The sequence below is a fragment of the Symphalangus syndactylus genome, chromosome 8 (genome assembly GCF_028878055.3).
Source record: "Symphalangus syndactylus isolate Jambi chromosome 8, NHGRI_mSymSyn1-v2.1_pri, whole genome shotgun sequence".
Classification (NCBI taxonomy): Eukaryota; Metazoa; Chordata; class Mammalia; order Primates; family Hylobatidae; genus Symphalangus; species Symphalangus syndactylus.
The window spans coordinates 117,059,053-117,087,002 of record NC_072430.2 but is presented as its reverse complement, the minus strand read 5'-3'; the positions used below and the strand labels follow the sequence as shown (position 1 = coordinate 117,087,002).

The following is a 27,950-nucleotide window of genomic DNA, read 5'->3' as shown; positions in this document are numbered from 1 at the left end:
GAAAGCTGACAGGAAAAAGAAGAACGGGATCCGGGGAGAAGCGAGAAGCTCCCCCCGCCCCGCTCCCCTCCCGATTTGGACTGGAGGTGCAAGGAAACTGAAGAAGGAGCAGAACATAGCCCGGCTGCGGGGAGAGGCCGGAAACCTACCGCCTCTTTGCAATCAACTTTTTTTGGAAACCTTTCGCCCCCCTTCCTTTTTTATTGTTGACCAACCAGTGAGAGAGAGAGAAAGTGAGGAGGGAGCGAGCAAGCGAAGGCTCACGCGGGGAAATAGCTGCACAGTCCGGCCCAGAGCGCCAAGCGCACACACCGAGCACACTCCCACACGCGCACACACGCGCTCACACTCGCCCCCTCCTCGGGCCCTGGCCCTGGACCCGCGGGCGCGGACGCGGTTGCCCGCTCTGGGAGTCGCTACACCGCGCGCGCCGCGCCCGCCCCCCTCGCACCCCCACGCGCGCCCGGCTGGGGGATCTCCTCCGCGTGCCCGAAAGGGGGATATGCCATTTGGACATGTAATTTTCAGCACAGCGTCTGAGACTTCCAAAAAATGAAGCCAGCGACAGGACTTTGGGTCTGGGTGAGCCTTCTCGTGGCGGCGGGGACCGTCCAGCCCAGCGATTCTCAGTCAGGTGGGTTACTTCTGGCACTCCGGTCGCCGAACCTGCAGCCGCCGGCGGGGCTGCCTCGAGTGGCTCCCCTGCCCTTTTCACCCATCCCGGGAGGCGTGGAGGGACCGCTTGACCGGGGCCTCTTCCCTGGGCTTTCGGTCGCCCCTCTTTCCATTTGAAACTTACCCTGTATGTGTGCATGTGCTTTATTTATCGTGAAAAATCACTCTGAGCCCCTCTTTTCTCTCAACCCCGTTTTTCTTTCCCGAGGGTTTTGTGTGGGAGCCTAAGCGGGATCCCTTCTGGTGGCGCCTGTTTTTCGGGACATGGGAGACCCAAATCCCCAGTCAGAGGAGACTCTTCTGTCCCTGTCTGGGTCCTCGAGGGAAGAACCCGCACCGCCGGGGCTGCGGTCCTGGGGCGGTGCTGGCTGGGCCTCTCCCGAGCCGAGCCCGAAGGGCGGTGGAGAGTGGCGCTCAGAGAGCCGGGCTTTGCACCTGTGTGTGCTGCTGGCGACCGCTGCGCCCCCAGTCGCCCGAACCTTGTGGGGTCAGACGCAACTCGCGCCCAGCCCGGGCAGCCGGAGTGCAGCAGGCGGGCGCGCCTCGGTCCGGGGCCCGGAGCTCTGGGCCTCTTCGGCCGGCTTCCCGGAGCCCTCTCCCCATTGACTTGAGGGGCGCTTGCTCGCCTGCCTGACCTCTAAAAAAAAAAAAAAAAAAAAAAAAAAAAGGCTTGGCATACTTGAGCTAGAAGCCCGGCCTTCCCGTCGGTTGCCGTGTTTGGCTCCGGGAAGAGTTCTTCCTGTAGTTCAACTTGCTATTGGCCGGAGTCCTTCAAACTTGTCTGTTTACTGCCTGGCCGGGCTGCCGAGCCTGCGGGTCACTAGATCCACCCGAGGAGCAAGCGGCGGCGGCGGCGATGGGTGCGCGGCCACTGCTTGCTGGAGAGCTCGAGCCCCAGGTACCTGGGCAGGCAAAGGGCTAATTGAGCCCGAGAGGCAGCGCGGCGGGGCTGGCGCGCCACGGCTTGCAGGACTAATGACAGCACCTGCAGTTCAATGGAGCTCAAAGTTTCTGACACTTGAGTTTCCTGGGGATGAAAGTGGGACGGGAGAGGTCTGAGGAGCACCGATGTCTGACGCGGCCAAGGGGTGCCTTTTGGAGAGCCTGGGAGATTTCCGAAACCATCCGGGGATGGTGACTGGAGCGTGGGAAGTAGCTTGAGGTGATAAAGCCCCCGGGAGTGGCGATAGGGAGCGCTTTAGGCCCCCGGAGGGTGTCCTTCTGACCTCACCAAGAAAACAGCGAGCTGTAGTTTTCCCGCTCCGCCCCCGCCGCCGCCGCCGCCTCCTTTGCCTAGTAAATAACAAGTTACAATTATCGAGCCTTTAAAAATGACCTTCGAATGGCACATTGCGGCGTTTGTGCTGGCCGTTTGCACCCTACCAATTACTCCGAAATTCTTCACGCATACCAGGTCCCGCGCTCCAGCCACCTCTGGAATCACACCAACACGGACTTGACATTCCAAGCAGCCTCTTAGATACATCTCTTTTTATCTCCCTCCCCACTTCGAGTCACTTCATATTTTTCCCTCAATGGGTTGATTATGCACATTGACCCATTCAAAGGCATTGGCGACCGACATGCAGGCTTAGCCGAGAGGAATTTCTACAAGGCGACCTACTGGGGGCTGTCTGGTTCAGCCTCTGCCACTGGGGGACCCCGCTCCGAGTCCGCAGCAATTTGGTATTAACTGTGAGGCTCCGGGTTGAGCTATGCCGAAAAGCCCTTTTCAGAATTTCTGCAAGGAATGTAATCCAAATTAGTTCTGCAGCTGTCCTCTTCCTCGTCTCAGGCGACACCAGCTCGCGCCCTCGCTCGTCTCTTCTCGTTTGCCTGGGCGAATTGTCAGACCCACAAGTGAGCCCATTTAGAGCGCGAGGATTAGCGTGCCATTGTTGTTCCGTGTGTGACTCTGTACTTGAAATTCTGGGGGCACAAAGGCGAGCCTCACTTGTTCAAAACACAAAGTGATCCAGATGAAAGGGCCGCACAAAGAAAAGCTCTCGGGTGCATCCCTGGTATAATTGCAACACGCATACTAAGGTGATCCATTGGAAACTGTAAATGCCCCGGGGGACTTCTTTTTTCATCCTCCCCCACGCCCCACGCTGCCGCACCTGGCAGGGAAAGTTCAGCTGGTTTTAATGCAGCGCTATTATGAAAACAAGCTACTGTCTGGAGTATGAGTGAGGCTGTGTGTGTTTGTGCCTATGTATGTGTATGGCTGTGTGTTCCCAACTAAATACATATTGCTCATCTCCCCTCTCGCGGTTAGCAGTCAGTAGCAGTTTGGAGGAGTTTGTTTTGGTCCAAATGAGAAATTAAGTGCGGATAAGTAAACTAAGCTGCCAGAGGGCGACAAGATGTTGAGTGAATTGCTTTTAGATGAAACAAATTAAGGAAACGAGGGAAGACAATCTGCTTCTCGCATTATTAGACACGCTTGGAGTTCAGGGGAAAGTGGCATATTTTTGAAATGCTAATTTCTTAAGAAGCAGAAGGAATGCACCTTATTTACTGCTCTATGTGAACAGAATAAAAATATAGGGCGGGAGGATGCTGTTGCATAGATCTTTAAGATATTTCTTAATTGTAACAGAAGAGAACCTCTTTTTTTTCTTTTGCTTGGAAAAAATTCAGCTTTAGAGAGGATGATTTTTTTAGAAATTACAAAGGACTTTGTCTCATTTTCAATTATGCATTTTATTTAGATATATCTAGATATAGCCAAAGTCCCTTTATATGGCAATTATAAAGCCTTTGCTAACCAAAGGAATGATTCTAAAATTTGTCTTCCTTGTATAATGGAAAATTATCAATATTGCCTTTGTATTGAAGAAAATGTATAGTAACATTGAGGTGGTACTCTTATATACCTTAATAGATAAACGATGAACAAGTTCAGTTCCCATTTCTTTTTTGCAGGTAACTCAGTCTTTTCATTCTGTAAAAGTACATATAGCTTTCTTACATATTTAAGATACATCATTATATCTCCAAAATCGTGGGGTTATTTTTCATTTGAGAAGAAAAATGTTAATAAAACTTAGTTAAGTGGTGAAAAAGGTGTTAAATATATTTTCAAAAAAGCATCAATTCTCTTTCTTACAAGTGTTTACTGTAAGCACGTCTATTGGTACAATGTTTTCTTTTTAATTTGAAATTCTCATATATATATATAAATGGGGGCTTTTTAGAAGAAGGTGTTTTTTTCTTCACAATATGTCTAAATATCTATTAGTATAACTGAAAATCGCTTGGAAATACTATAACTGTTCTGTTGTGATAAAATGACTCCAGTTATATCAGTATTCCTTTTTTTTTTTTTTGCTCTTAAACTCAACTGCTTTTATTTATTTTAATCATGTATGCATAGAAAGTGAAATTTTGTTGAAAATCAAGGCACTTACTGCTTTATATATATTTTTTCATTTAGTCACTGGAAATGTATCTTAATTAAGAAATTACATTAGAATATTTATCAGAGCATGAATTTTGTGGAAGATTTATGCATTTTTTTCTTCTAACCTGAACACAGTAAGTTTGCATTGGCTGATTTTTAGAGTTTGCATTTATTTGATGGAAAATCATATTTCCTCCTCAAAGTGGATTCAAATATTTAGTATTCATGAGCTTTCATCCCTTTGGTTTTTAAATAGAAGTACTATTTATCATCTGTCTTATGCATTCACCCTTTCTGTTACTATAGATTCTCTCTTTACATCTTAGTATTTATTGAGTCTACATGTGTTAATATATGTTTTCCCTTCCGCCACTTAGTATATTGTTTTTGTTTGTGTCTTTCCCAGCAACCTGCCACTCAGCCACTGCAGGAGTCCTCTGAGCCAGTTTTCATTCTTTCTGATAAATCTGATATGGCTGGTTGGCCAGACAATCACAAGCCATTCCATTGCTCAGATTTATTCCTGAAAGAAAATAAAAAGGCATCGATCCAAGATCACTGGCACATCTTAAAAGCTTTGACTCCAAGGCCAAAGCTTTCCACAGAGAAGTCCCTCTTACCCTTTTTCTTTCTTTCTTTTCCCCTCTTGACCAAGGAAGGAAGGTGGACCACTGCCATTTAAAAAATGCTAGTGAGGCAATGAATTGTGCTCTTTCTAAGTACTCTCAAAAGCTTGATTAGAGCCACCTTGAGATTAATGGCTATGAACAGTGCATATTTTAGACAATAAATTGAATTAGGATGGCTTAAACATTGCAATGATTTAAAATGGTATTATTTTTGTATTATATCAAGCTGGTTATTAGGAAAAGTTAACATGTTCTTAAAAATAGCCATAAGTTTTGGCTTTATATTATAGTGTTCTGCTACTTTTGGATATCCATGTATAGCTTGTAAGTGCCTAAAACATAAATGAAATAAATGATCAAAATGGATTTTCTGATACCTACAAACTTGTTGGTACTTGCTCTGTTTAATTTTACCAGTTTTGAGAGACACTGCTTTGTAGAGATGCTGATATTTATACTGAAATTAGTTTTTACAGGTTCAAGCCTACATCTGTTCTACAGAAATTAATCACCAAGCATATTCAACTGTTGTCTTTTATAGTGATCTACTGAGTATCCTGTGCAGGGTAGAATTTAATCATATTACCAACTTTTCTCCAGGTTGTATCATTTTAGAGATGCTCTATTATGTTACATTTCACCATATGGAACCAAATTACGTGTTTTATCTAATACTCATTTTCTGAAGTATTATAAATATTGGCAGTCAGAGATAAAACCTTACTTTTCATGATTTCTAATACAGCTATTGACTGGAGTTTTCAGTTTATAATGAAAAATAACCCCTTTTTATGAAAAAATTATAGGTCAATGTTTCCTGAAACTGTATGTCTTCAACATAATTTGAGGGAGACGTTAATTGCCTATGTTGTGGTTAAATGGGACATGGGACATAGTCACATGGTTTAAATCAGGATTTCTACCTTGCAGGGACAATTCTTGAGTTTCTTAATACCTTCAGCAACTCACTGCATCTCTTTGTAACTTGGCTTCTCTGCCTGGGAGAGAAATGCATATAATGCACTATTTCTGCACTGTACAGTTTTCTGAAAATAACTTTAAAGTCTTTGATATTGAGACACATTCCAGTAAATTGTTTTTATAGATGTAATTTAAATTGCACATGTAATCTAAAACGTGTGTACCTATATTAAGAAACATAATGTAAACTTTCTAGCAAACTGTCTCTATCAAAAGAGTACCTGTCTAATGAAATAAAGAGGTTATTAACTCAAAGGCATTTGTATTTGAGAGCAATTTCCCCAAAATATTATTTTCAGAATTGTTCTATAGTCTCTTTTATTTTTTCTGAGTTGTTGGTGATTCTGAAATATTTATTAAATAAATTGCCATATTTTCCAATTCTGTAATCAAACTTTAAGGCCACTTCCTTGTTTTCACATTTGATACTTAAACTAGTGCTTTATAGTTGTACAAACTTTTCAAGAGAGGAAAGCTGTCCCTTTTACAATATGGAATTGAAATATGTGGATGTTTTGGTAACTAATTCTAAAGAGGCTATGTAGCATGTAATAATTGTTTTAGAGTTATTTCCATTTTGAATTGTTCTGCAGGCCTGTCACTTTGCACAACTCCAGGGGGCAGCAGCCACATAGACTTTAATAGGAATAGTGCATGCCTTAGCTGTGGGTAGTACAGCAACAGCCTTGCTATTGTGTGATGCTAGCGAATAAAGCACTAAAAGTTAGGAGGTTTGGATTCTGGTCATACAATCATTTGTTATGTGATCTTGGATTAGACTACTTGCTTCTGTCTCAATCTCCTTACCTTTATTAGTGTAGCTAAAAGTCATGCCTAAGCTATTAACATCTTGAATGTTTTTAATAATTCAATTAATTAGAAATGGAAAGTTTAGACTTTTTAGAAAAAAATTCATTGGTTTTTAATTATTTTTGTAAGTGGACCTCTTTTTTTTCTTGTTGTTCCAAGTGAAGTCATAGGCATAGCCCTAGTTTCTAAAACAGCTGAAAGGGTAAAATAAAAAGAGAGCTGTGTAGTTAAGCTGCAGGGAGGAGCCAGCTTTGAGGCCCCTGCGGTTGACATTCCCTCACTTTGCATCCACTGTTGCCTCTGCTCTCCTGCACTGGTGTCATAGAAGTCCAGCACTAGAAACCACTGATGTAATACAGTCATCTTATGTTTTAGGTAAGGAAACTGACAAGGCAAGGAAGTTAGATGATATAAGCTAGTGGCAGCTCCTGACACCAATATCATTTTCTGTAGCACACATAGAAGTATTTGAAAAACCACTGACACATACAAAAATAAGGAAACAAATAAAAGGCTATGTTGCATTAAAGAGAATTGAGAAACTGAAGTGAAGACAAATGGATTGGATCCACACTCCTAATTATCATATTGTGTAGTTCTTTCTAAAAGAAAGACAATGGGGTCCTCATTATCATGTTTAATTTATATTTGGAGAGTAATCATTGATTGCATTGTTAAGTTATGGCACATTAGGAATAAAGAAATAAAGCAACTTTTTAAAGACATTGTTCTATAAGAAGATTTCTTTACCTGGTTAGGCCTATGGAGACATAGAATCTTGAATTCCCTAAAAGTCACACAGGAGCCCACAGTACTATCTGTATATAATAGCACTTTTAAGAGTTTTTTTTTTTTTTTTTTAACCTGGGCTTTATGAAGATGTCCAATCATCAGAAAATGGTTATTTTTTCCGTTTTTAAAATAAGTACTATGAATGCTGAAATAAGATGGATTGTAAAGGATAAACAGTGGGTTTCTCATCACCAGTTAGTTAGTGGAGACCTTTAACCAGGAAATCCATGAGAATACTTCAGATTCATCCAGGCCCGTCCTTGGACCTAAGATATGATATGAAACGATAATTTCTACAGTCTTTGTTGGGCCATCCTCTTTCATCATGGCCCTAAGACATAGTTCTATTCTTTGAGCAAGGGCATAAGCAAAGCTTTAAGTACTGACTATGAATTTATTTCCATAGCACCTTTGCCTCCCTCTAGTTGGCTTCTGTAAGATGCTACCTCTGGGCCTTTTGACTGCAATATTTTTGACCTAACCTTAATGCTGTCTGGTTGTAGCTGAGTTCCCTCATGTGCCTCAGCGGTCTTGGGCATGATAAGTGTTCTCACGGGCCCATGTGACAGAAGGGAGGTTTGAAACTTGTTTTGGCAGGAAGAGTCATTTCCTGTTAGAAACTGGAGATGAAAGTGGACCCCCGTAAAAGATTAACATAAACACCATGAAACTTCCTGTGCAGTATCATTAAACCTCTCCCATGAGAAGTAACACAGGATCATTACTATTAATCACATTATTTCCAATATTGTAGGGGTTACTGAAGCATACTAAACACCAATAGGAATATGCAAGATCCAGTTTCTGAGTCCTGAGAGTTAAACTAAAAGGACTCAAGACCGATTGAAGATTTATAATATATTTTATTTGGAACATAGTTTAAATGTGTTAGAAGTGAATGGTACAATAAACACTCTTATTTTCCACAAAGATTAGACTTGTAAACAATCGGTTTCACCTGCTAAATCTTTACTGCTCTGCTGACCTTTACTTACACCTGGTCCCATGTGCTTCTAGGATAGGTGGATATCCAAGTGTTAATCTTTCGAATACAAGTGGGGATCGTAAACCTGCTTTCAAAAAATGCGTGTGCTTGTTTTCTCTTCTCTGCTGGGGTTGTCTCATGGCTGGTTAGGACTGAAAATAATTGACAACAGATTTTCCAGGCTCTGTGACTATATCAAGTATAGCTGTGACTTGAGCAATAAGTGGCACAGACTTCTATTTCAGGATGGGTCCCCATCACTATCAAGGGGATGCCTAATAGAGATCATGGGTGGCAGTGACTATTTTGCTCTAGGCAAACTCTTACTGAAATCTTTGTCATTATTTCCTGTCCTTCTCTGTAGGCTTAAAGAATGTGAGAATATGGGTTTCTATAGGGACCTATGAAAACCAAATAAAAATACAACAGAATAATATTTCTTTTCTGCACATACTTTCATGTTCAGGAATCCTTTTGTCTGGTAATTTTGTCTAGAACAAAGCAGTTAAATAAGTTTGTTTTAAAGGAAAGTTGACAGCATGCGTATGTTAAAAGCTACTCCCTGAGATTTTTACAAGCATCATCTGGTCCTTAGAAACCTCAGGCAGGGTTATTGCAAGATCCTCTTTATGGGTCTTCTTCTTCCATGTCCTCATACCTCTAAAATCTCCTTCCTGTCACTGTCAGATTACTATTTCTAATATTAGTTTTTATTCTGAAACTTTTCATGGATCCCTCTTGTAATGTTCAAAGCCTGCTAAAACTGTCTTCAATTTCCTTTTAAATCCATCATAGAGTCTGTTAACATGTACTCTGTCTAAAAACCCGACTGACCTAGTCAATATCTCATGACTATGCCTTGCTTATTGTCCTTACTTTTGCTGATCCCTTTTCCTGGAATTTGTGGCTTACTTGGTGCTTCTACTTGGCCAAACTTTTGAATCTTTTAAATTTTACTTTATACGTCTTTGTTACATCTTCCTTCACTGGCTACCCTAGCCAGTAGTCCTTATCAATATCACTTACCTGGCATTTAATCAAACCAGCCAATAGTTTTGACTTTTTAAGTACCAATGTTTTTATACTCTGCAGAGACTAATGTGGTGCCACATACATATAAGCTCTTTAAAAATATTATTTACATGAATGAATAGCATACATTTGCAAGAACAATTTTAAGCTCATTCATGAATAGTTATTATTTGTAATTAAACCGTATAGTGCACAAAGTAAGCTGTTTGAATAACATAATTATAGAATTCTTAATAATAGCTATTGGGCATGTTTACCCTGCAAATTTCTTTAGTTGCTTTCTTGAGCTTCCTAGGATATTTCTTCAAGTGGAGTGTTTCTAAGACGCTATCACTCATCCCTATACCCATTTTTAGAGTCTACCCATAATGTGGTACAATTTCTGTTGGTTTTATTTTTGGCAAGTTAAATAGATGTGGAATGTGGATACCATTTTTAAACATGTAAATATTTTATAGTTCAGTATTTTAATGTTAATGGCTATTATTTTGCTATTTCTTACTTATCTGCCATTTAAACATTTAATCAATTTAAGCAATAAGCATGTACTGATCCACCAGTGTATTTCAGGACCATGTTAGGAACTGAAGAGGAAATATAAGAAGCTCAAGATGCCAGCTTTTTCTTTTTTTAAAGAAGAATAGAGGCCAATAAAACACAATATAAAAATATGTTATTAAGTGATTTTGCAGACTCTTGGGAGGAATATTTGCCTCCAGATAAATGTTGATAAGTATTTCACGAAAAAGGGTTCCAGATAGAATCTGGCATTTTCTATTCCTAGATATATGTGATAATACAACTTTGTTATAACTAGGATTTCTCAGTATCTTAAAATAAACATCTAGACATATGCTTACCATTTTAAAAGGATCCTATAAAGGAAGCACTTGCAGTATAACTGAACTGAGAGGTGATGGGGATTCTCTTAGTTGCTCTTTTAGATGATTCACTCTTTGTTCTGAAAATGGGTGAAATAATTATATTATTTATAGAGTCAGAGTCTACCAGGGAAAATGCGCTTCTAGACATTTCTTCTCAGGTTACCAGATTCTAAGGAACTGTCAACATTTCTAGGCCACTAGGGTGCACTAATTGTACCTTAATTTATATTTGCCTAAAAGAGTTAATGTAACTTTCAAAATTACCTAACAGTCTGCTGAGTAATCTATTAATGAGAAAATTGGGAATGGAGATATTAGAAACTTTGTCTGAAGTTCTTTTAGAACTTTCCTGACCTTTTTTACTTTAAGAATCCGTGAGAAGAAAGTTTGAGTCAGGGATTATTTTGTAGATGCTCCTATTTTGTAGATGAGGGACTAGAGATATAAAGTAGTATATAACGGTGAAGCCTAACTGGTGCACTAGTCGGGTCCAGTTATATGTCTGCCCTGTCCTGAGAGCCAGCTGGCTCTGCCTTCTGCTTCTCAGCCTCTTGCATGCCTTTCTCATGGCGGCAGAGGCTAGTTATGCTTCTCAAAGGCATGATTTCTCCACTCTACCTGCCCACTGTGCAAGAAAGCGTTGCTTAGCATGCCAGATCTTGGTGCCTTCAGGTCAGCAGCTCTTTTTGCTTTCCCTATAGCTACATGAAGAAACTCGTCTAATAAGTTTATCAGTTAAGGAGTGCTACTTTAGGTTACTCTGTAGTTTCCCTCCTCCATTGTATTCTTCAGATTTCTTTCTTTGCCATATAAGCCTTGTCTTGAGAAAACTTTGAATCGGGGCATATGCAAGATTTGGGGATCTGCATTTATACAATTTGGGGAACCTGTTTAAAAATAATATTGAAATAGAAATACAAATTAAGTACAGGGTCTTGTGAAGCACCAGTACAATAGAGGGGTTCTGAAGCTGAAGCTGTTTTAGAAACTTTGTGGTAAATCCGCCTATGGTTGAAAATTATACATTTTAGGAATATTGCTCTTCCATTAATTGTGAATTTTAGGTGTCATTATACAATTTTTTTGAAATTTTTTCTAGTGCATGTAGTTAGTGTCCATTATTAATGAGGAAGAATGGATTGCTCTGAGAAGAAAATTATTAAGTTGGTGCAAAAGTAGTGGCAAAAATCACAATTACTTTTGCACCAACCTAATATTATGTAGTGTAAAATCACACTGTAAAGTACCTGGGTATACATCTTTGGATGAAATAATGTACTATATAGAGATAATTTTTAGAATATTTTCTCTCTAAATATGAGTATGCCTAATCCAGGTATATATCTATTTTCTTGACATCATGTTTTTAAGATGGTTTATTTACTACTCTCCCTTACACAGTACTGTAGTTTATAATGGTTGGATGTAATTTAAAGGAACCCTGCCAGTTTGGATATACAAGAGCTATATTATTAAGGTCCTACCCCTTGAAATATAGCTTACTGGACTCACTGGATTTTTAATCATTTGTTATTTAGAGTGGATAAAAGTCAACTTTTGACTTTTGCCCTCAGGCTAAGTTAAATGTGACCATTTTTTTAAATAAGAAAATGGCTTTATTCCTAATTTTTAGTTCCCATACAGTTTACAAATACACGTTTACTCTGATAATACAGCTGTGCAACTAGCAAAGCAGTTACGCTAACACCCATAAATATAGGTGGAGAGACAATTAACATCCACTAATGTTTTACTACCTAAACTATTCTTTTAATGTCATTTTTAAAATTTTAACTAGAATAGATATCATTACTAGCCATGAATGAAACAATGCATTTCAGTTAAAATAATAAAGAGTGTAGATCTTTGGTAATATTTTTAACTAATATGTTAACAAATTTAAGAAACAATAAAAAGATTAGTATTTCAAGTCACAGTTTTAAAAAATATCAGCTAAACAGTTAATAATATTTCCCAGTTGTTAACTTCAAATTTAGCAGCCCATTGTCCCTGGTGATATATTGAAACCTTTAAAAATGTATTTGGAATTAATGGAAATTGAAGTGATTGGTATTGAGATATAATTCTTTAGTGGCCCTTTTCTTTCTTCTAAATACAGGATGAAAATTGAAAGTATAAAAAGCTTCAAGATAAATTGAAATAGACAAAACATTTTATGCAACTGTTGGTAAAAGGGGCATTCATTATTTTTTTCTGTGCTTACTGTATTGCTTGTGGCCAGAATTAGCACACCATGAGCCAGAGAAAAAGATAAGACAAATAGAATGGCATGCAGCTAATTTTGTTTGGCAAATTTAGATCTGATACATGCTATTTCACTCCTACAAACTGACTCAGTCACTCTTTGAGAGGTACAGACGAAGTTTGTCTCCCACAGTTTAACAGCTTTCACTCAATATTTATAGGCTATATAAAAATAAATTTCTGTAAGTAACATATTTCTTACTGGCAGGATGAGCTCTGTGAAGGCAGATTTATTAATGAGGAAAAAAAAATGAGAACCAAAAACATTTCAATCGTTCCAGATCTGCAGAAAATAAAATACCTGTATGTCAAACTATCAACAGTAGCTTTGTTTCAAGGACATATGTAGTGGACTTTTGGTATTCAAGAGTTTTACTACTTGTGAGTCAGTCAGAAATCCCATTATTTTATGATAATTTTGTGATTTGAATCTGGTAGAATTTCATATTCTGAAAGTAGTCATTCACCTGCCAGATAAGCCAACAGAATAGAATCTGCTGTAATAATCAGGAAGTTGCTTAAAACAAAACAAACAAAACTCAAAACCTTATTTTTATGGAAAAGTATTATCCAACAGAGTAAACTTCAGTGAAATTTCTTAATGAGGCTTAACGTGTGTAAGAAAATGTTCACCAGTTGTGTAACATTTGTGGAAATGTGGTTCTAGAGAAAAACTGGAATTTGTACAATAATATCTATATTGGGGAATGTCAAGATGCATTCCTAACAGCCTTTTGTAGCACAGTGAATTGTAGAGTATTCAGAGTTGTAATGTTATTTATATATCTGTTAAGGATTTGTCATGACATCAGACTATATTCTCCATAATCAAGTTCACTGTAGAGAATAATTCTCATTCATGAATTGTTCATCTCATCATATTACCAGTGGTTATTTCAAGGTTAATTTTTTTCAGATAGCTTCTCTGTTGATTAAGGTTTTCAGTAATTGTACGTGTGCTGATAGCACATGTATGCTTTAAACTTGAAGACATCTTTGATTTTATAACCAGTCAAGGTCAAATGTTTTCCAAGGCTTTTCTACTCAAATACATGAAAAAAATAACTTTACTGTTTATTTTTTTCTTTCTACTAGGAATATGGAGCCTCTTTTTGACATTTTCAAATTTCCATAAACCCTTGTGTAGGATATGATGAACACAGTATATTCCATACCAGGATTAATATTCAAGTAGTGTATTTCTTACAACTTTACTGATTGTTAAAACATTGAAATGCTGTTTTACCTAGTTGAGTTTCCCTGGTACCTTCCCTGGAACCCCTTTCTCTGACTTAACCCAATCAAACAAGTAAAGAGTTAATACGTGGCACAATGATGGACCTTCATATCTCTTCTCTGGCATATGCCATGATCCATTTTAATGTGCCTTTGACATTACAGTCACTAAATACTGTAAATATTACTGTTACATATAAAAATAATTTTTCCATAAGTGTTTTAAAATAATAGAAATATGAATAGTGTCACAGTAACTTTGCCACAATTAAGTATTAGCCAGTTTGAGAAATGCATTTTTCTGAGATAAGTGTATCACAGCATAGACACCTGTTTTATGTGAGTTGAAGTTAAAAAAAAAAATGACTTAAACACAATAGACAGGATGCCACTGCCCACATTTTGAATTAGCCTAGGAGAAAATCACATGAGTGAGGCCCAGGAGAAAATCACCCATGTAATTTAGTATGTGGACAGGGGCATTCTGTCCACATTTAAAGCAAACGCTATACATTTTCCCAAGAGTGAGTATGAGTGCTGGTGGGTCATTTGTGTCTATAAATTGGGCTGCAAGTACTCACAATAGTTTGAATATGTGATGACTATCATCTATGTGGTAATAACCATATCACATGCTCATATTATTAGAATGAATAATCTGGCAAGGTATTAGCTGCTGCAGGTGTGTGTATTAGATATGGGACTATCCCTGGAGGTCACTACATCTACAATTTTCATTTGTGGTAGATAAGGAGAGGAAAAAATTAAAATTAAAACTTTTATTTTTACAAAGTTAAAATACAATATTATGGTAGAAATTATGAATGTCAGCTTAATTATAATTTTGGTACCTTAGATTTGGACATGTGTTTTTTAAATTTCATATTCCAACAGAATAATAGCATACTATTTAATTTGAAGAATGATTAAAGAAATAAGGAGATGCCAGGCATGGAAAAGAGGAGGCTTTGGAAGGGGACATGATAACTGTCTTCAATAGCTAGGGAGGGCTGTTACATATAAGAGGGATTAGCAATGTTCTGTATAGCCTTGGAGAACAGAAACATTAACAGCTGTTTGAAATTGTAAGGCATCAGATTTCAGCTAAGCACCATCAAGGAGTTTCTCATAGAGCTAACCAAAGTTGGAATGGTCTGTCCCAGGAGTTAGTGAGTTCCTTCATGTGTGGGGTGGTAAGCTCTGATCTAACCTCTTCTATGATGATAAGAAATGAGTGAGGCAGCTGAGGAGCAACTGGTCCACAATGTTGGGGGTGAGGATTGAGTTCTGTGATTTCTGAGAACCTGTCATAAGCACACTGTGCCCAAGTATCTTTTCATAGCCTCTAAAAATTAGAGCAGATGAAACCCATCTTTCAAGTCTCTATTCCCACCCATCTGCTCCTCATCATCCTACCTGCTCTTCATAGATTAGTAGATTTGTGAAGGATTTTTTTAAAATTGTCATTCTTAAGTAAATATTTTGCTTTTTTCTTAACAGTCTTCATATTAGATATTCACACTTCTGATCCATTATACGATCACCAATTAATCATTCTCAATTTAAAAAACAATAGAGAATATAAGCATACAAGCTTAAAATATATACACTTTACTTTGCTCTTCAGTTTATGCCAGCAGGTATTTATAACTAAATACTGATTTAACTAAACTGGAAGGAGAAATATATAAGAAGGTGGGGACATAGTTAGGCGCAGCAGGAATTTAGAAAACTGGGCCTGCATTTGTGGCTGGGAGATAAAATGTTAAGAAATAACAGCAAAAGAGAAGCACTTTCCTAGGGAAACTGAAAATCAGAAGGAGATAAAAAGACAGATGTACATATGCATGCCTGACCTAATTACAAATAAAGTAGACCTTTATTAGGCAGCTTTGGAAATATTTTAAGGCCTTTGACATTTCTATTTCTTTTACTACCACTTTTGGATCTACACTATAAACCTTCTAAATAAAATGTTTTGCGTTTTCCATTTGTGGTCATTCTTTGAACATTGTTTTTGGTTCCTCTGTATGAAGACTGCATTTCTGTGATACCTACATTCTGTTTTAGGCTTTCTGATCTATCACCTCTACAGTCTATATCCACTTTAATGCCAGGAGGCACCAAGCCTGGTGCTGGTACTTTTATGCATTACCTCTGGTGCCTCCTTAAACCTGCATGGTAGATGGTATTAATCCTTTGTCATAGATAAAGAAAATGAGACTCAGTTACATAATTGGACAAATCACACAGCTATTTCTCAACAGAAGTGATATTCTAACAATCAATTTGGCTATTATTGGGTGTATATTAGACTTAGATTTTAATTGTCTATTTTTAAGGAGGCAATGAATAAAGATAATGCACTCAACAAGAAGTAAGTCTATTCAATGCTTCTGTCTGGCTGTGGTCCTCTTCATCTTTTTCTTACTGTCCAGATGCCCTCCCCTGTCTTACCTCTGTGTAGGTTATTCTAAGCTCTTACCCCTATACAGAGCTCTAAACCTTCCTGTTTCTACTGCCTGCTGGATATCTCCACTTGGATATGTTACAGTGTCTCCGACTCAAGCTATTCAACGTTTTACTTATGGCTTTTCATAATTTAATGTGCTTTTCCTATCTTAATTGTCATAAACTTCGGTACATCACACATTGACTCTTCATTGGTAAAAAGCCAAGAAATCATAATATCTAGTACTTATTAAAGGCCAACTGTATCAGGAAGTGTGCTAAGCACTTCTCATACAATATCTCACCTGATCTTAACAATATGGACACTACCATCCTTATTTTACAGACAAGGAAACAGAAGCTTGGAGAAATTAAATAACTTGCAAATGACCACACTTGTGCAGGTGGCTGATCAGCAATGCCTAGGCTCCTATTAAATTCACATAGTCTAAATATCAACATTTTATATATGATGAGAAATGAAAACTCCTAAGAAGTACGCTGGCAACATAGATACATATCTTAAGTATTTTAGGCCATTGACAGTGATTTTGCTTGATACTCATAATAATTCTAAATAACTAGGAATATTTGTGAATATATCAAATATGGAAATGGGATCAAGTATATTAACAATAGGTGCCACTCTTCTAACTTAACATTGTGGTTTCATTACATTTATAATAACTCAAATAGAGTAACCATTGCAGTAACTTTTTGAAATTGATCATGTGAAGTAAAACTTTGCAAGGAGTAAGATAGAGGAATCCGAGAATTTAAATAGTGCAGGTTTGAGTCAACCATGTGAGTATAGGTAAATTACTTAATCTTTTTAATCTTCAATCATTCCATCTAAAAAGGGAATCGAATATTAATATTAACCTCATCGTTGTGAAGGTTAAATGAAATGCATATAAATGCATATAAAATAGCATCAGGTACATAGTAAGTACCCAATAAATGTTAATGATATTTTGTATGCTATAGTAGTAGTAGGAGAGAACTAGGGCAGTTAAAAGCAAAATAGAAGCATCATAAATTTAAAGTTAGAAAACGTTAAATATGAGAAGAGCATGAACTTTCTCTTTTTCATAATTTGAACTTGAGTCTTGTGTGTCCTATGAATATAAACAGGTGATACAATAATGGTTTATAGAATTATTGTACACATGGACTGTCATGAGCACTTTAAGTAGACTGTTTGAGGAAGAATTTGTCTCTCTTTGAGGGGTGGTTTTCTTAAACCCTTTTTTTCTTCATATTCTGTTTTTATAGTTTTGGTATTAAAAAAAGAGCTTAGAGAGACAGTTTTGTTCCAAAGATTTATGTTTACCTGGCAAACTCAAATCCTCTGTCCTTTCATCCTTATTGTTTTTAAAAGTGCCTTCAAGAGAAAATGGTTTTTAATCAAATTCATGAGATAACTTTTTATGTTACATTTTATAGGCATTTAAACTTTTCAAGATAGGACACAACTAAAATAATGTATGACTGAATGTATTTTTGGAAAAATTTCTGCATGCTAGAGCAGAATCATCCACATCTATACACAAACACTGACAGAATTTGTCACATAGAAGATAATCTGTAAATTGTTGTGATTATTAAGTGCTTTCCCTATATTACAGTTTTTCACATTTATTAAGGAATCAGGTAAAGGCTATGCATGACATCATAAACTTTTAAATTCACAGAGCTATGCCAGTGGTGTCTACTTGCTAATTAACATTGGTGTGCCACAAAACCGTACATGCTTAAAAAAGGTATTACTAATGGCAAGGGCGATTTCTGCTCTTCTACAGTTGAGTGCTTGCTTTTTTGCAACAACCTCAAACTCCCTACAGTCAGTGGGTTAGAATTTCTAAAAAGTTATTTCTCCTATCAACCAATGTGGGAACTTTCAAGGATGCTGTGAATTCTTCATTTTTGCAAAAGATAAGAACAAATTTAACAATGAGGGCTATTATTTTTAGGCTGAGAGATAGGTAGAAATTTTGTATACAAGCTCCACCACATGTCATTATCTTACTCAGCTGACAGGTGGTGCTCCAGAACAATATGGGCAGTGGGGATGTGTGATTAGATTTCCATCAGAGTTTCTGGGACAAACCATGAGCTATACCTTTAAGATAAAAACCTTTTAATGTAGTAGTTGAATTACCAAAATTTTTATGTGCAAGAATCGTAACCCAATGAAATAATTTTTACATGCAAATAACCTTACAAATTTTAAATGTGTTTTAGATGCAGGCATTGAACTAGACTGGGATGAAGTTTTCATGTAGTTTCAACTCAACTTTTTACTTTACTGCAAACCAATAAATTGGAATATTAAACTATAATTAAAATTAATACAACTGATTTTCCTCCATCTGTTATATTATTTAGCATTATTATGACATTCTTTTTAACCAATGATTGATCATAAATAGAAGACAGAAGTGTTAACAACATATTTTAAGACAAATATGTTTAAATTATATTTTTCCAATTAAGATGTCCTGATGTATTTTTCTTTTGTTTTTGGTTGATAAATAATAATTGTCCATATTTATGGGATACAGAGTGATTTTTCAGTACATGCATATGTTGTATAATAATTAAATTAGAATAATTAACCTATCCATCAACTCAAACATTTATCATTTCCTTGAATTGTGAATACTCAAAATTTTCTCTTTTAGCTTTTTGAAAATATACAATAAATTATTAAACATATTTACTCTGCATTGCTGCAGAAAACTAGAACTTTATTCCTATCCAGCTATAATTCTGTATTCTTTAACCAACCTCTCTCTATATTCCCCTCTGCCTTATCCTTCCCAGCCTCCAATAACCAAAATTCTACTCTCCACTATTATGAGCTCATTTTTTTAGCTCCTTTATCTTTCTGTGCCTAAGTTATTTCTCTTAACATAATGTCCGACAGATTCACCCACATTGCCCCAAATGAAACAATTTCATTATTTTCTTAATGGCTGAATAGTCATCTACATCAGGTATTTCTCCTAATGCTATCCCTCCTCTAGCCCCCTGCCCCCTGATAGGCCCCGGTGTGTGATATTCCCCTCCCTGTGTTCATGACTAACAGCCATTTTATTTATCCTTTATCATTTTGTGCAGTAGCTTTAATATTACCCCGACCACTGTAGCCATCAATACATTCTTGAAAAAGAATATGATGATTTGCAATTTTTCCAGGAAGATAATTGGGAAATTGTATATATTGCTTGATTAAATTTTAGTGTATTTATATCATATAAAACTTGTAACTCAAAGTTGAATCATGTCTCTCACTTTTCTAATGGTAATAAGATTTTTTTAAGCATTCAAATTAAATAGAATTTGTTGTACTTTTAAGAAACAATTCAGGGATGATTGAGATCTATACTACATCCTATTTCTGAGAAGGCTAGTAAGCCTCTCTGGATTTATTTGTGCTTTGAGAAAAAGAGTATATAAAAGCAGTTTAGGTTTTGTAAGTTTTTCATTTTTCTCAATCAGAAGTCTTGATTAGAACACCAGTGCCTGTGATTCTGGGTACACACAGGATGGCATTAATAATAGTCCCATATAATATTTTTTCAGGAGAGATGATATAACAGCTGTCCTTTTTGCCTGTGATCCCTATTTGGAGTCGTCTCAGGACTGTGAAAAAGATCTTCTCTAGGATTATTGCCTGACATGAAACTATTCAGGTCCCCAGGCCTAACATTTACTCCCTGCCCTATTTTCTCCCTGGAATTACCGTTTGTCCAGAAGGAGTTAGATATTGGATGGAGATACTGTGTTAGCAGATATTATCTCAACACAGTACTTATTCCTCCCCTCTCGTTCCTATATTTTAACTCTAAACAAGTGCATTTAACAACTTGGGCTCTCTATTTTCTAAACTCTTTGGAAATTATTAAGTATAAGTAGATTGTCAAGATTGATCTTCACAAAAAAAGATCACATTTTTTTCTAACAGGGCTTATGGTACCATAAATGGTTAATTTTTACACAAATATTTTGATTCTTAGTGGTTTCATGCATCATGGCAATTCTGTTGGTACCTTTTGCTATGCTATATAGTTTTTACAAGTATGCAAATGTTGAAGGATATTTAATAACCCTGACGTTATTAAATGTTCAGTTATCTCCCAAGGTTTTTAAATGGGTCTTGGGAAATTTTGAGATTAAGTTATATAATTTGTAACTGAGACATAACATTCATTCTTGAATATAGTTTGCAGTGACGGCTTTATGAAGGAAGAACTAATTACTCTCATGATTGAGATCAGAGATAATTATTAGAATTATGTTTTCTAAGGTTATTTTTCTATGTACAAACTGTCTATGTCCCTTGAAAACTTCAAGCTGATGTGTGCTTATTGTGCTTATCTAGAAAATCAGTTCCTTATCAACTAGCTTGTAGTGTTTTAGACTGATTTATGGTCAAATTAAATAGATTTATTGACATTTTCACCAGAAACTATAAAATATGTATCTTGTAGCTGAGAACAATGAAAACTAGGTAGCCTTAACGAGTGATATTAATAACACTTTGAAGTTTTCTAAGTTTTTCTAAAATAGAATAATGTATTTTTACAGGTTGAAAATCAGCACAGCTCTACTCTGAAGGATTGTTTAGTATTTTCTTTCATACAGTGTACAGCGTTTAATTCTTATAATAACAAGGTTGCTCACTTTGCCAGCAGGAGGCCCCTCAAAGCAAGATGATGCCTCTCAGTTGGCAGATTTCTGTATAAATAAATAATACTCCACACATTCCTTTCAGATACCCAAGTAAGTGAGATAATGCTATATAACTTTTTTCATTAAAAAATAGCTGTATTATGTCAGTGACCTGTAATCAATAGCACTGCAAGGAGAAGCAACAGCCTCATTCACCTTGCATCCATGCAGAAATAACTGAACTCTATTTCCATGGCTGGAAGGAGAAGAAGGAAGAAAAGAATTAAAGAAAAGAGCAATCTTGGAATGTAGTCACTCTCATGCTAACAAGGGGGAGTTTAAACTGACTATTTTTACTACACTGAACTTACTACTCAACACATTGCAAATAACCCTTGTACTCTAAGTATTGAGATAATCATTGATAATAATGGTGTGGTGGGAATATAGTAAACAGTCTTTTGCCATGTCCCTTAATTCTATATAATTTTCTATTAATGTTTCATCAGTTGCCCAAATATTGTACTGAAAAGGTTTTACTGTTTGAATATAAAGATGCAGTCATTACAAATACCATTTCTGGGCAAGAATGGAAATGTATGTTTAAACTTCTGTAATTCAGGATAAGACAATATCATCTACTTCACATTGCTGTCTACTCTTTCTGACACAGGCCATTAATTGTAAACATGGAAATGTTGGATATAAAAAGGAAGAATAAGAAATATGCTGTTGAGCAAACCAAAGTTAAGACCTTTAAATTCTTTCTCAATGAAAATTTCAAAATGTTTGGTAATTTCGAATTTCAACTGTAATTCACAAACTCTTAATTTTATTCTAAGACTTTGAACAGATGTTGTGGAGAGAATATAGAAAACTTTTGCAGTGATTGTGGGCCTGAAATTAAAGCCTTTACTAAGAGTTATCTCACTTTGAAATTTGTGGAAGTCATGCAAACATAGTTCAATGGAATTCAGTTCATTCTGCCTAGACATTCGACACATTCTGCCTGGACATTCATTTGTTCAATACCTCACAGGCCTTGCATAGCAGTGAAATCAGACAGCCTGATGTACAAAGACAAAGACAAAGAATATTTGGCCCTGGCTCCTTAATTCAATTATTTAACTCTATATGGGACGTCAAGAGTATACAGTTTAATACATTTGCTATTCACAAAACAACATCAGCAACAACTCTTTAAATATCCACAACATCTGGGTGATTTTAAACATAAACACATATAAATTCAACACACTATAATGAGGTTGCAGATTATTTTGTCACTTTGTTAAATACATTTTAACATTAGCTCTGTTTCTAATATGTATGAGACATGGGACTGTTTGCTGGAAGAGCTCTTAATATGATCATCTTTTCCAGTTATTTTACAGAAAATAAGTTTAAGATTTAGAGATGTTATTTGCCTAAGAATAGGTTGCCAGTCAGTGGCAGAGACTGAAACTCATGTTGTCTAACATTTTTCTACTGCCCAAAGAATTACTCCATACAAATGGAGGAGAAATAATAGATTACTTTAGAGTTCTTATACTGGATTTATTTTGTACATTTAGTAGGTAAGTTTTATGTTATTATTAAAATAATATATTTATTTCAGAAATATTGAGAAATACATGTAGCAAAAATGAAGAAAATATTATTTGTAATCTTATCACTTAGAAATAATCACTACTAACATTTTGTACTAATAACATTTTGCAGATGTTTGTAAATACTTTCTTGATGTGCAAAGAGTGTATGTGTCTGTGTGTGTGTCTATAGTACTTCTTACAAAATGATATGCTTTCTATTATGTTTAATAACCAGGTTTTGTACTTACTTTGTACCCCAAATTTTAATTTCTGAAATTCTTATTTGGACCAACACATTTAGTGATACAATTTTTAGAATTATTATATGAAATGAGTTTATTTACTCCTTTTAATTTGCCCTTTATGCTTTTATTGTTTTATTTTTCATTTTTAATTACTCTTATGTTTAAACAGCTGGAGATAACTCTTTTGAGTTACATCTTTACACATAATTATGTTTTCCTCAGAATAAATATTTGCAAGGTCAAAAATTAAGAATTTAAGCTTTTGGTATTTAATGGTTCATTACCCTGAAGAAAGTTTGCACAAATTTACTCTGCTGCTACCCATTTAACAATTGATTTCAAAATTTCTTCTGATTTTTTTAAAATTTAAGTTTTCTTAGGTGAATACAAATATCAATGAATAATTTGAATATCAATATACTAGTGGACCTTTTATTTTTTATCTTCATATAGAGATATGTGAAATATAAACGTTATTTCCTGGATATAGTAGTCTTAAGAATTATATATACTGAGGGTTATCTTTAATTTAATTGATTTTAAAATATTTGTTTTATAGTATTGTTATATATGATGGCATGAATTCTGAGATTCTATTAAAACATATTTATATTTCCTAAGTTTATTATGTCTTTTTTAAATTTAACACTGAAAAGGAAATAAAAAGATTTTCTTTCCTTTTTCCTCAAATTTGTAAACTTGAATGTTCAATTAATCTGTGGACTACAAACCAGTTATGTGAGGATTAAGTATTTTTAAAAATCCAACCTGCTCTGTTGTACAAATTGCTAAATATGATAATTTATTTAACTGAATAGTGATGAACTGATATTGAAAATGTTTTTCATAAATTAATACTTTCACCATTACAAGTAATCTCTGTGTTCAGTGTAGAGTCAAAGCACTGAGCCATATGCACACATAACCAAAAGTGTTTCAGCTTTCTTTTCCTTCATACTCAGATTTTGACATTTATGAAGTTGCAGTCATTTCTGTTTTATTATTTTATATTTCCTATTATATAAATCAGTGAATATTTACTACTGTGTTTAGAAATTAAATATTATATGCTCCTTTTAAAAATATCTTCACATTTTTCCCTCATACAAGAAGCTGTTAATCTTTCAAAATTAATGAAATGTTTGCAATAATATGTATTTGTGACTGACTCCATGTTGTTGCTTTCTCCCTGTTCTGTTGTTTTTCCTTTTGCATCAGTTTACTTCTCAATGTAGCAATGAATTGATTGATTGATTGATTGATTGAGATGGAGTCTTGCTCTGTCACCGGGCTGGAGTGCAGCGGTGTGATCTCTGCTCACTGCAACCTCTGCCTCCTGAGTTCAAAAGATTCTCTTGCCTCAGCCTCCAGAGTAGCTGAGACTACAGGTGCACGCCACCACGCCCAGCTAATTTTTGTATTTTTAGTAGAGACGGGGTTTCACCATGTTGGCCAGGATGGTCTTGATCTCTTGACCTCATGATCCGCCCGCCTCAGCCTCCTAAAGTGCTGGGATTACAGGCATGAGCCACCGTGCCCAGCCTAGCAATGAATTTACTTCAACACACATTACTAGAGTTGATGTATGTATATAATATTTCATGGGTATACATGACAACTAATGCATTTGAATAATGCTGAAAAATTATGTAAATACAGGATAATATTTAAACAATAAAGTGTAACTTTTATAGACATTTATATCATTACTTTTAAGTACCTTGTTAACTTTCTTTGTAACAAATGTAATCATTGACATTCTACTTTTAAGGGGGAAGGAGAAAAGTACCATTTTACGATGTGAAAAAATTGGGCATTTTGTTTAAGGAAATATGTCGTCAGTAGTTTTTTGGGAAGTTTTATCATAGTACAGCAAAGCATTTTTTTTTTTCAAACAATTTCAGTGCAATGCATTGACACAGTTACTGTTGATAGTGGGCAAACAAGAATTAAAATAAAGTGAGGAAAAAGTAAATTGCAACAAAATGCTATTATGTCTTCTCCTGTCTATAGAAGTGTTTTTTTCCTTTGTTTTGTTATGAAATTTAAATGACTTGGAGCTATTTAAGACCACTTCTTATTAAGAATGGGTAAAAAATAAAGTAGCATGTGGAAAATGGTCTCTATTTTGGTTATAGTAACTAAAACATACACTTTAGAGTCGACAAACCTGAGTTCAAGTTTCAGATTTGGGACTTGGTAGCTGTATGGTCTTTGAAAACTTAAATTGTTCTTTTCTTTTTTTTTTTTTTTGAGACGGAGTCTAGCTGTGTCGCCCAGGCTGGAGTGCAGTGGCGGGATCTCGGCTCACTGCAAGCTCTGCCTCCTGGGTTCATGCCATTCTCCTGCCTCAGCCTCCCGGAGTAGCTGGGGCTACAGGCGCCGGCCACTACGCCTGCCTAATTTTTTGTATTTTTAGTAGAGACGGGGTTTCACCGTGTTAGCCAGGATGGTCTCGGTCTCTTGACCTCTTGATCCACCCACCTCGGCCTCCCAAAGTGCTGCGATTATAGGCGTGAGCCACCACTCCAGGCCTTGAAAACTTACTTCTTTGTGTCTTACTCTTATATTTAAAATGGGGAAGATACTTTTACTTCTCAGGGTTGTTCTGATGGCTAAATTGAAAAATATGTAAAAGGTATTTAGCATGACATTTCACTCACTGTAAATACTTGTGAAATGTTACTGTATTTTTCTATAAAGGTGGTAACTTTTTAATGCTATTTTTTTTTTTTTTTTTTTTTTTTTTTTTTTTTTTTTTTTTTTTTTTTTTTGAGACGGAGTCTTTCTCTGTCCCCCAGGCTGGAGTGCAGTGGCGCGATCTCGGCTCACTGCAAGCTCCGCCTCCCGGGTTCACGCCATTCTCCTGCCTCAGCCTCCCGAGTAGCTGGGACTACAGGCGCCCGCCAACACGCCTGGCTAATTTTTTGTATTTTTTAGTAGAGACGGGGTTTCACCGTGTTAGCCAGGATGGTCTCGATCTCCTGACCTCGTGATCCGCCCGCCTCGGCCTCCCAAAGTGCTGGGATTACAGGCTTGAGCCACCGCGCCCGGCCGGTTTTAATGCTATTTTTTATCACAGTATTTTAGGAGATTTGTCTTTAGTATTCAATTTTAGAGTGCTGAGTATACAAATCAATTTATTTCCTTTCATTCAGCACATACTTATTGCATGGCTACTTCCATACCGGTAAAGGCATCAGGAGTTTATTAAACAATCTAGTGAGGAAGACAGATGCAAAAATAGATACTTTCCAAATTTTATGGTAAATGGTAAGCAAAAGTTACTCTGGAATAACTTAGTATAACTAAAGTCTGGAAAACTATTCTGGGAAAGACAGTTTCTGAAATGAGTTATGAAGGTGATAAGAATTAGATGAAGAGTGGAAGAGTGGTGTGGAGGATGTTCCAGATAGGGGAAACTGCAACAATAGTTTTGAAAGAAATAATCTCAGGATGTAATTTGGACAATTTATTTAGAGTGATTAAAGCATAAAGATGTCAAAGGAAGAGAGTGAAATGTAGAAACAGGCCATGGGAACTTTCATGTTCTGCTAGGGGCTTTTTTTTTTTCCTCTTTCATTTTTTTCTTAAAATAATTGATGGTATTTTGTATGCTGATTTGATTTATGGAATTATCGGATAAGGAAAATTTATGTGTGTTATACTCAGGGTGCATGATTGATACCGTATCAAACTAGTACTTGACAACCCTAATAGTCAATGATATATGCAGAATGAAATAGGAAAATATCAAGTAAAATACTTTTTAAAATTGAGAATTTTGCAGAGAGAATTCACGTTGGGCCATACTCCTCAGAAGGTATTGGGCTTTGTTGTGAGAGGGCAAGAAATGAGGAGGGCCTAGAAATGGAAACAAACAAACAAATAAAAACCATTCAAACAGTTTTAAATACTATTTATTGGGTTCTGCCATGTATCAGGTTCTGTGCTAGGTATTTCTGCATAAATTACACATTCCCGACAACACAGACCTGTTTAAAATACCTATATCATATTTGTTTATTTGTGTATATATATATGTGTGTGTATATGTGTGTGTGTGTGTGTGTGTGTATATATATATATATATACTCAATATGTATATTTTTCTCCCAATAAAAAGAGACGTTAAGTACTTATATAAAGAGTTCTAAAGGTATGAAGTCAGGATTTAAGTCAACTTTCCCCTGACTCCAAAGGTGTAGTGTAGAAACTATTAGAGGGTGTTTCAGTGATTACTTCCTTTACCTTTTCCTTGCTGGCAGAATAAACATTAGTTCAATTGTCCCCCATCCCTGGGGAGAGAATCATTATTGCTCTAAGCCTATTATCATCATTTCATTTCTCATGCCAGTTCAGTAGTGAAAATGGGATAGAATTCTGATCAATGAAAGGGGAAATCTGGCAGACTTCCAGAGAAACTCTAATGAAAAGAGAAACACTACCCATTTTAGCTAAAGATCATTATGTCTGCATATGACACCTGGAACTGGCAGCCCATCCTTTGGTACTGGATGGTGACATGAATGCCATCCCCAAAAACGCAAAATGGATTCTTCATGACATTGTTGAGCTTCTGAATCAACCCTGCAATATCTCTTATCTCTAGTCTTTTTACATGCAAGACATTAAATCTCTAATTTTTAAGCCACGTTTGTAGCCAAATTATTTTACTTAATACAGCCCTAAATGTTCAATTACAATACCTTGGCTTACTTGTTCAGTTACCTAAGTGGCAGATTCATTCAAATGTATTCTTCCTCCTTTAAGTTGACTCCCCCTTCTTGGTCATTAGAAAAAAATAGATAAGTTTGAAAAAAAATGAGTATCTATTCGTTTCACAGAATCTTGGTCTGAAAGAGATGTGAAAATAAAGAGTGAAGACTGGTAGGTTACCTAGGATTATAAGGAACACAGTTATAAATTACCAAGTTCTTGTACAATAATATAATTTCATTGTGCTTTAAAATTGTCCTAAATTTTGATAGTTACAAGAGAAATAATAAACTAAGTGACTCTTTCTTTGGATGTGCCCATTTTTAAGTGTTGATTATCCACTGAACACTACACTTGAATTTTAGGTAAAGCTATTTGATTCTCCTAAAAACTGTGTGGTTAGGATGGAAGGTGTTTTGTGCCCACAGAATGTTTCCTTTGGAAGCCTAATAGGGAATGCTCATCAGCTTTCAATGAAAAGATAGGCTGTTTGCAAAAGGTCTGAAATGAGGTAAGACAAGACAAAAAAGTTAAAGTGGCATCTTCGATTCTTCTATACATCTATATTATG

General features: G+C 36.3%; 1 protein-coding gene across 4 annotated transcripts in view; it reads left to right on the top strand.

Moving 5' to 3' along the window:
- Positions 1-516: 516 nt before the first annotated feature.
- ERBB4 (erb-b2 receptor tyrosine kinase 4) overlaps positions 517-27,950 on the top strand; it is a 1,169,745-nt gene continuing 1,142,311 nt past the window's right edge. For all 4 annotated transcript variants that reach the window (XM_055290486.2, XM_055290484.2, XM_055290487.2 and 1 more), the window contains exon 1: positions 517-634. In XM_055290486.2, coding sequence (XP_055146461.1) covers positions 553-634 — 82 coding nt within the window. In that variant the 5' untranslated portion in view covers positions 517-552. The remainder of the gene's footprint in view (positions 635-27,950) is intronic.